The sequence below is a fragment of the Astatotilapia calliptera genome, chromosome 13 (genome assembly GCF_964374335.1).
Source record: "Astatotilapia calliptera chromosome 13, fAstCal68.1, whole genome shotgun sequence".
Lineage (NCBI taxonomy): Eukaryota > Metazoa > Chordata > Actinopteri > Cichliformes > Cichlidae > Astatotilapia > Astatotilapia calliptera.
This window is the reverse complement of record NC_137434.1, coordinates 11,745,901-11,756,094: the sequence shown is the minus strand read 5'-3', so window position 1 is coordinate 11,756,094 and position 10,194 is coordinate 11,745,901. Positions and strand designations below refer to the sequence as shown.

General features: G+C 40.5%; 1 protein-coding gene across 3 annotated transcripts in view; it reads right to left on the bottom strand.

Annotated features, from left to right (window-relative positions):
- Positions 1 to 6,926: 6,926 nt before the first annotated feature.
- unc5b (unc-5 netrin receptor B) overlaps positions 6,927 to 10,194 on the bottom strand; it is a 54,980-nt gene continuing 51,712 nt past the window's right edge. For all 3 annotated transcript variants that reach the window (XM_026189910.2, XM_026189911.2, XM_026189912.2), the window contains one exon: positions 6,927 to 9,746. In XM_026189910.2, coding sequence (XP_026045695.1) covers positions 9,581 to 9,746 — 166 coding nt within the window. In that variant the 3' untranslated portion in view covers positions 6,927 to 9,580. The remainder of the gene's footprint in view (positions 9,747 to 10,194) is intronic.

Genomic DNA, 10,194 nt, shown 5'->3' with positions numbered 1-10,194 from the left:
TCCCTACTGCTGTCAGACTCCACAACAAAGCCTTCAACTGATCAAACACACACATCCACACATGTGCAATAACACTAAGTGCAATACTCTTTCTGGCATCGTTGTATTATACTCATATTGTATATAGCATTTGTATTTTATTCTATTCTATTCTATTGTATATAGTATTTTATTTTATTTTATTCTACCCTATTGTGTACAGTATCTTATTGATATCTTATTCCAGTGATTTTCTCTAATTTTTCTTTGCAACTTTGCACTGTCCACTGCTGTAGCAAAACAAATTTCCCAAGCATGGGACTAATAAAGGTTATCTTATCTTATCTTATCTTATCTTATCTTATCTTATCTTATCTTATCTTATCTTATCTTAAAATGGGTTGTGGGGAAGGAAAAACCGGAAGTCTTGTCACTATAGAGACAAACACTTTCCGCTACAGCCTTTTTAAATGAAAAGCGCGGGTTTAAGTAATGAAATACTGAAAACAAATGTCTCATGTTCACAAATTTTCAGACACAGTGAACACTGCTGTTACGTGATCCTTGCTGTTAATAGGTTTCATTTTGTTTTTTACAAAGTGCAACAATTTCTATGTGAAAAATGTTTGAATTGTGCAAAAAGAGAAGAGTTTACTATGTAGAGCCATCTCTATATGGAGCGTGCATTGCCGTGTGTTACTAACAGTGTTGGGTAAGTTACTTTAAAATAGTAACTTAGTTACATTACTAGTTACTTCTCTCAAAAGTAACTCAGTTACTTCAAGTTACTCGTTACTTTCAAAGTAACTAGTTACTAGGGAAAGTAACTTTGGTTTTACTCATAATTCTCTTGTTAATGTGTTGCTTCCATAACTTTGCCAGTCTTCTAGCTTGCTTACTTGCCACAAGTGCACTGTGCCACCTACCAATAGAAAGGAAAAGATAATGTGCATATTTCCACTAGAGAAATCCCACGCCTGGACCGTCATTGACTGCTGCCATGATTCTAGCCTACGTCACAGTGTCATGTGCGCCTTTTACATCAACACAAAAACTGCAGTCGTGGTGCTTTGATTGTACTCAGAACTCGGAAATTCTGCCTTCTGAATAGGAAGATGTAGGTAACACCAGACTGCAGATGAGCTGCATACAGGGCTGGACTGGGACAGAAAATTGTCCCGGGCATTTTGACTAGAGACCGGCCCACCATTATAGGAAAAATCATAAAGCCTTTGAATGAAAATAAACACTGTTGTGACAGTGATGTACACTGTTTTGATGGTATATATGCATCAATCTATCAATCGTTTGTTGTAAGATTCAGATTATTATTTTTTAAAAGCTAGAAATTTTAAATGAGAATAAGAAAGAAAAGTATTTCTTTGTGCCCCCTTTCCCTGTTAATGCCCTACCTGGCCCCCTGGCAACACTTTGCTAGACCCGCCCCTGCACAGTTACCAGCTGTCAGCTATGTAGAAAAGGATCCTGGTGTTATTTGTCTCTCAGAAACAGTTCATAACTTCAACTCATTCATGTCACCTAAAAGGTAAACCTGTTTCTCCATCACCTGTTCAGCTCTGATGATTCAGTAAGGACATCTCCTGGTTTCATCTTCATGTTTCCCTCTCACCAGATAACCAAACCGATATCATGACCAGCATCTTTTTTGCAGCTGTGGCTCCAGCAAACATCAGCTGATACTAGAAATTAATATTAAATAAATTCTAACAACAGCTGATCAAGCTTAAAAGTGCTGCTGTTGTTTAGCGCGACATCCGCTGGTTTCCTCTTTCGGCGCAAAGTGAGCGATAAACAAACAAGAGAGCCGATCAGCTGATCACTGATCAGTTTTCATGATTGAAGTAGAAACGGGAGAGGGAGGGGGGAGAATGAGAGAAGAAGAGGCAGCTGTGCAGCAAAGACACAGAATAAATCCAGCTTTGTGCCTTTTCCATTGTAGCTGAATTACGGGACACACTGTTCCTTTTCACCTCAATAAGAAACGCGTAATATTTTCTCTGAATACCAGACGGGATGGTTGGCAACTCTAATAACTTATGAACAAAATAAAGTTCAACATCATTAACTTCATAGCACCATCCAGCTGTATAGAAACTCCGTCATGCTAGCTAGCACGCAGTACGGAAAAAGTCAGCACAACGAAAATAAACTCCACCTAAACTTGGTTCATATCTGACCCAGAGAGACTGCAGGTCATAACTTCTTACCTGAAGTTCAGTTCACACTTGGACCGGCGGCCGCCTCGGGTCTCTTTTCCTTCTGCGTCCCTTTTCCTTCATCCACCTGCTGCCTCCACCACTTTCTAATGTTACTGAATCTGTGGAAGCTCCGCGATAGCCACCACATGAAGTAACGAGTAACGAGCCAATCTAAATCCCAGTAACGAGTAACGCGTTCCTGATTTTGGCATAATAACTAGTTACCGTGCTCGTTACCACAATAATAACGTAGTTACTGTAACGCGTTACTTAATAACGCGTTAGTCCCAACACTGTTTACTAATATAGACCAAAAAATATTTTAACAAGTGACCCAAAAACAGTTTTCTTTGCAGACAAATCCTTTACAAATATTTTAAATATGCATACTGCTATGAAACCTATACTGATGGGAATTATTTAAATTGGATTTGATCTAACAAATGTGTTTAGTTTCTGAGTTTTATATATATATATATATATACAGTGGGGCAAAAAAGTATTTAGTCAGCCACCGATTGTGCAAGTTCCCCCACTTAAAATGATGACAGAGGTCAGTAATTTGCACCAGAGGTACACTTCAACTGTGAGAGACAGAATGTGAAAAAAAAAATCCATGAATCCACATGGTAGGATTTGTAAAGAATTTATTCGTAAATCAGGGTGGAAAATAAGTATTTGGTCAATAACAAAAATACAACTCAATACTTTGTAACATAACCTTTGTTGGCAATAACAGAGGTCAAACGTTTACTATAGGTCTTTACCAGGTTTGCACACACAGTAGCTGGTATTTTGGCCCATTCCTCCATGCAGATCTTCTCGAGAGCAGTGATGTTTTGGGGCTGTCGCCGAGCAACACGGACTTTCAACTCCCGCCACAGATTTTCTATGGGGTTGAGGTCTGGAGACTGGCTAGGCCACTCCAGGACTTTCAAATGCTTCTTACGGAGCCACTCCTTTGTTGCCCGGGCGGTGTGTTTTGGATCATTGTCATGTTGGAAGACCCAGCCTCGTTTCATCTTCAAAGTTCTCACTGATGGAAGGAGGTTTTGGCTCAAAATCTCACGATACATGGCCCCATTCATTCTGTCCTTAACACGGATCAGTCGTCCTGTCCCCTTGGCAGAAAAACAGCCCCATAGCATGATGTTTCCACCCCCATGCTTCACAGTAGGTATGGTGTTCTTGGGATGCAACTCAGTATTCTTCTTCCTCCAAACACGACGAGTTGAGTTTATACCAAAAAGTTCTACTTTGGTTTCATCTGACCACATGACATTCTCCCAATCCTCTGCTGTATCATCCATGTGCTCTCTGGCAAACTTCAGACGGGCCTGGACATGCACTGGCTTCAGCAGCGGAACACGTCTGGCACTGCGGGATTTGATTCCCTGCCGTTGTAGTGTGTTACTGATGGTGACCTTTGTTACTTTGGTCCCAGCTCTCTGCAGGTCATTCACCAGGTCCCCCCGTGTGGTTCTGGGATCTTTGCTCACCGTTCTCATGATCATTTTGACCCCACGGTATGAGATCTTGCGTGGAGCCCCAGATCGAGGGAGATTATCAGTGGTCTTGTATGTCTTCCATTTTCTGATGATTGCTCCCACAGTTGATTTTTTCACACCAAGCTGCTTGCCTATTGTAGATTCACTCTTCCCAGTCTGGTGCAGGTCTACAATACTTTTCCTGGTGTCCTTCGAAAGCTCTTTGGTCTTGGCCATGGCGGAGTTTGGAGTCTGACTGTTTGAGGCTGTGGACAGGTGTCTTTTATACAGATGATGAGTTCAAACAGGTGCCATTCATACAGGTAACGAGTGGGGGACAGAAAAGCTTCTTACAGAAGACGTTACAGGTCTGTGAGAGCCAGAGATTTTCCTTGTTTGAGGTGACCAAATACTTATTTTCCACCCTAATTTACGAATAAATTCTTTACAAATCCTACCATGTGGATTCATGGATTTTTTTTTTTCACATTCTGTGTCTCACAGTTGAAGTGTACCTCTGGTGCAAATTACTGACCTCTGTCATCATTTTAAGTGGGGGAACTTGCACAATCGGTGGCTGACTAAATACTTTTTTGCCCCACTGTATATAGAATACAGCCATGGTGAAAGAGTAATGCAGTGTAGTAATTGATTTGTGCCGCTTCTTTAATCAAACTAACAAATTATAATGTAATACAATATGTAGATCTCAGTTGTAAAGTCATCTTTCCTTGCTGACGTAAAAGTGTCAGTTATGTCTATATGTGACGGGAGTACAGTTTCAAACTTTTCTTGATATTGTTTTCTCTCTTGCAAAAAAGGAGTCATGTTAAATATTGTGGCTTTGTGCATATATCACATTTATCACTCCAATAAAATAAATGCATAAAAAAATAATGCTTAAATCATTAGCCCATATTTGCCTGGAGAGGGCACTGTAGAACAACACATCCACAGGTCTCGTCGTGTACCTCTCTTGTATAGAACAATTCCAACACCTGTAAGAAGAAAAACACGAGCAAAACAGGGAGGAGAAGCAGCGATTTATTGAAACGTGCACAAACATAAATTATATAAAGAAAAACACACAGTAAGGTAGGCTTCTAACAAGTTTGAAAGTCAATATTTGGTGTGATCACCTTTATTCTTCAACACAGCCTGAAATCTTTTAGTAAAGCTTTTTTGTCATTTCTTTAAATAGTCGTCAGGAATAGTTCTTCCAGCTTCTTGAAGAATATTCAAAGCTCTTCTTAGTATGTTTGCTGCCTTTTGTTTTGTTCCCTGTGAAGATGATCCTACACTGCTTCAACATTTTTTATGTTCAGGCTCCAATCCATGACTGATAGTGTTCCACTGTGCGTTTTTCCGTCCAGGTATTCTTTCACTGTACCGGCATTCTATTTGGGATCACTGTCATACTATAAAAATGAATCCACAGTCAATCAGATGCTTTATAGACAGTATCACGTGATGGATCAAAATCTTTTCTGCGTTCATAATTCCATGACTTTTAACAAGATCCACAACACCACTGGTGGAAATGTAGCCTCCACTCTGTTTTACAGATGGCTTTAGATACTCTGTTGTACTTGTCTCCTGACCTTTTCCATACATATTGATAATAACTTGAGCGGTTACCACAGACTTTTAGCACAGTTCTTGTGTAATTTGTCATACCTCAGTCTTTTTCTTGACAGCCACCCATCCACTGAGACCATTTCTGATGAAGCTTTAGTGACCAGTAGATGGATCAACTGAGTGCCAGATACATCTCTGTATCCTGCATCAGGTCTTTGCCGGATCTTTTTTGATATGTATTCAGTTCATTACTTTCAGATACTATTCATCTGCTGTAGAGAATGTTTATTTGTTTTGTTTAGATTTTTTTTTGTCTTCCACTTGTTCAGTTCCCTTAAATTCTTTTAAGGACACAGCGCACACCATGCTCAGATATGGCGAGGCTTAACAAATGAAACCAAAACATTACCGTATGGGTTGCAAATGAGTGAAAAAGCAGCTGATGTCACACAGCCTGTTGCTCAAGATCACTTTAACTTTACTTTAAAAATGACAAGAAAGTCTGGCTCCTTGGAAGCAAAATAAAAATAAATGATGGAGGGCTGGCTCAAGACTTTCGCACATTACTATAGAGCTCAGTTTGATCTTTTACTAGGGTGAACCAGTAAAGCAACTGTAACCTAGTTATGATGACCCCCCTCCCCCAAACCCCCATTACTCTTTATTCATTCAGCCTGCTGTCATTACACGAGCATTACAGAGCACAGACACAAAAGCTTCACATCTACAGTGTTTTGGGAACTAACCCATAAACACTCACCAGAATTTAAAAATAATAACTTTCCATAGAGTTCAGGGACAGAGTAGTAGCGCTGGCATCACCACACCAGGAATAGCAGTGTATTTTATTGGGAAACCTGAATTATTAATGGCTTCACAGTGGGCTGGACTGGAACCACTGACAGGCTAGTTCTGGGTGCATGTTTCACACCAGCGCCTGAAGTGCTCTTCATATGGTCACACACTTATTTAAAATGCTGTAGGCTCAGCGATGACTGTTATCATGCGAAAAAGGAGAAAATTATGTTTAGTTAATGCTGCATGTTCTCATTTTCTTTTCTTTAAAATACAAAAACATCCTGTGCAGGGCTGAAGCTACAGTCAGCTTTTATACCAGCATTTTATACACTATACAAGGTTCAGTTATCTCACGCACTGTCAGCCACCAATGAAACAGGTGCAAAGTGTTGTCTATCTTACAGCAACGCACGCTCCATATAGAGATGACACAATATTTTCTCGATATGAGAGCCTCATCTGATCATTTCCCACTCATTGCCCAGTCATAAAGGAAAACTGAGGTTAGAATCCTCAATCTAAACACCCAAGGCAGTCTTTAAAGGCCACTATCAGTACCTCCAAGACCATGTTAATGTGAAGACCAGACGGCCTGCCAGTTAAAAGCTTTTAAAGCTAAATGGACCTAAAGGGAATTTTCCAGTGAAGTGTGAGGTAAAGAGGGACAGGTTGAGCAGCTCTGCATTTTCTGTGAAAATGGGTGTAATTGACAAAACCACAGATGCCATTTAACTGTAATTCTGTCCTTCAGTGCTAAGTACTAAGCGCTGAAGAAGCTCGCAATTAGCTCTATGCATTATTTGAGATATGGCAGTGCAATAGCAGGCTTTAGTGCAATAAAGAGCAAAACACAAACACACAGCTGTTAAACTAAGAAATATAATTTATTGCATAAAAATTATATTTAGTTACAGGTAAGAAGGCTAGACATTTATTTACAATTAGTACTTTACAGAGATGAAATCATGTCACTGAATCCATTTAGTTTTAGTTTTTTTTAGTTTTGTTTTTGGGTGTTTTTTGTAAAAATGTCTGTCTTCTTGAACAAAGGGTAGTTTTTTTCTCTCTTTGACGGGAGCACGTTTTGAATCCAGTACAGCTCCAGCATAAATTATCCAGAGATATGGCCAAAGATCCAGCAGACACTCAAAAAATCTGGACAAATAAACACTGTACTCTACAGCTAGTCAGTCTCTGTAACAAGACTTGTGGAAAGAAAAAAAGTCCTGCAGTGTTCAGGGATCCAAAGTACTGAACAGATTGTGTCCAGGTATTTTTCCTCAGGGCAAAGACCTGCAGGGCACGAGGTCATCATGTCAGTCGCTGTGCCACTTTGTTTTCCCACGTGTGCTTTTTTGTTTTAAGGTAGCAGCTTTCTTGGTCAGTGATCCAATTGTTCTCCGGATGGAGAATCCCCACACAGACTAGCATCACCGAAAAAATGTTAAAACTACTCCTAAACCAATTTAGGATACAAAATCAAAACCCTGTCAATGTCCTGATCTGAAAAAATAGAATCTTACTCTTCCAGGAAACAAAAGAAGTCAAAACGCTTCACTTTTTCTTATGTACTTGCATAGCACTTACAAAGAGAAATGACAGATCTTAAGAATGTGCACATACTGTACGCGCACACCCACCTGCCCACACACATCCACTCTCACATACACACACACATATGCGCACACACACGGTTCATTCACACAAAACAGTGACATGACTCACTGCTGAGGAGGAGGGATACTGCCTGTGTTTTGGTTCTTGTGGTTGTTTTAAGATATGAACACTTTTTTTGCTTAGAGGGATAAAAAAGACTCAATAACACAGAACTTAGGCAAAGATAATGTTACAGACGAAAGCATTTAAGCTGACGGAACAATAGTGACAATGCAAACAGATTGAGGACCCTGACCACAAAGCAGGCAGATTAAAAGAGTTGAGAGAAGGGAGGCAGAATGAGCTACAGGGCGATGCATGGACATATGGACATATAGATAAGTGGGGGACAGAGAACAGATTGAGGTAAGTTTCACGGTCCCCTTGCTGCCCATTTGATTCAAAGCAGGGCTATTCTATCCTACAATCATGTGTGATCTCGGGAAATGGCCTTCAATTACAGCAAAGCCTCCAAATTACAGCGTGCAGCAAATTCATCAGGACACTTGACCCCCCGTCCAATCATGTCTTACAGATTATATTTTACATTTTTTGAATTGATGCACAAGATTTAAAAAAAAAACAACCCAGAAATAAACATAGTTTTGTTATTCACAAGAGAGACATCCACTGTGTCCTAACTCTCCAATTTTGGCGTGCTCTACTAGGATCAAAAAAATAATACACAGCAGATCAGTAGCCTAAACAAGCACAGATGTTAAAACAGGCTCTACATGATCGTAACACCAGTGACAGTAAAAGGAAAAGAAACAGAAAACAAAGAATCCACAAATCTGGACAATAAATGAAAGCGTTCCCCAAAGGAAACTTTGTTTTTGTTGATGTTTTTTTAAGGGATGACCAGAAAGCTCTCCTGCAGTTTATTCTCAAAAGATTGAAGTGTGGCAGAGCGTAAGAGGAATGCAAGGAGAGATGAAAGAGAAACACCCCTGTGAGTCGGAATGATATGCCAAGGCTTTGAGGCGTTTGTTGGTATAAAGAGTCAGTCTAGTTATTCGCCAATTCTGAAGCAAACTTCAAAAATTCGCACTTCTACAACATAGGAGAGGCAGCTTTTTTTTTTTACGCCCAAAAAATTCGAACCTTGAGGGTTCGATCGTTACACGATTTGTCATCAGTCGAAGCAGTTAGATGAGAAATCCTAGCCTGCCTGCTTCAGAGCCGATTAATGACTGCTCTGCCTGTGTGTGTGTTGGAGTGTGTGCAGTCTGGGGAGGCTGGAGGCAGGTCGGTGCTGCCTGTCCTTCAGCGCACACATGGCGATGACAATGAAGAAACAAAAGTCCTCTGCCATGAGGTGAGGGTGTTCTTAAATCATGCACTTTCATGCTGCTACTGAAACACAGGCCATCCCGCGTTAGCGTTTGTGTCGTTGTGCGTGCTTCAGCGTGCTGAATACATGAACGTTTCCATTTTTTCCCAAAGCACTCATATTTATATATACAAGCATGGAGCCATTTTCAACATTCAAAGGCAGTCAACACCATGTCTGACAGACAACTTTAGAGCCACTTTATGCCTTGGTACCCTCGGATAGTTTTTTTTTTATACCTCGCAGATGCAACGTTGCTTTGGAGGGCTCAAGCCGAATCGGGTTAGCAGGTGGATGGCACGCATGGGAATATGTTATGGTGGCCATGGAGCTACAGTGGCTGATCTTCTCAGGGCCAGTGAAAAGGGAAATGAGGCAGAGGTAATAAAGTTTATGTGAAGCAACCAAAATGCTCTGTGGGTTTATGATTTGCGCTGGCGTGTGTGCATATTCATTCATAGGCAGGTATTTTCATTGCGGTGGTGGTGAGAGAGGAAAAAAAAAGTCTTGCTCTCTTGTTTCTTGACCAATCAACAATCCCCATCAGTTGTCATGACAACTAGCACCTCACTTTTGCCCATCTCCTCCAGTGCGGTCGCCAGAGAGACCAAGTCTGCGTCACCTTGGTGACATGCTTCCCATAAGTCCAGCAGAACACCTGTGGGGCTGGGCTTTGTGGCAAAGTAGTTCAAATACCTGGATGAAGGAAAGAAGGCGCAAGTCGTGAGAAGAAAAAGGAGAGAGCAAAAACAGTCCTTCATCACTGATTATCTTTTTCTTTTTTCTTTTTTTGGTCATTACTGGATGTTGCACATACTGGAGGAAAAACCTCTGACACTCCAATACTGATACCCAGCTAAGCATCATATTTCAAAGGCATGGTTAGATAATTAGCAAGATGGATTTTTGTAACATTATATAACACGCATGACTGAATCATATTTTTTAACTTAATATTCAAGCCCAGCTTTTGAGATTCTAATCAGTATGGGCAGATATAACATGACTTTTCATAGTCGTCTGTCTAAATTTAATTCACTTAAACCCAATTCTAAACTGACCTCTGAGGCCTCTTTAAATCATCTCATATCAGACAATGATGAACACTGCAGCTCCTACAGTCGTTTCAGAATGCAACTCAAGT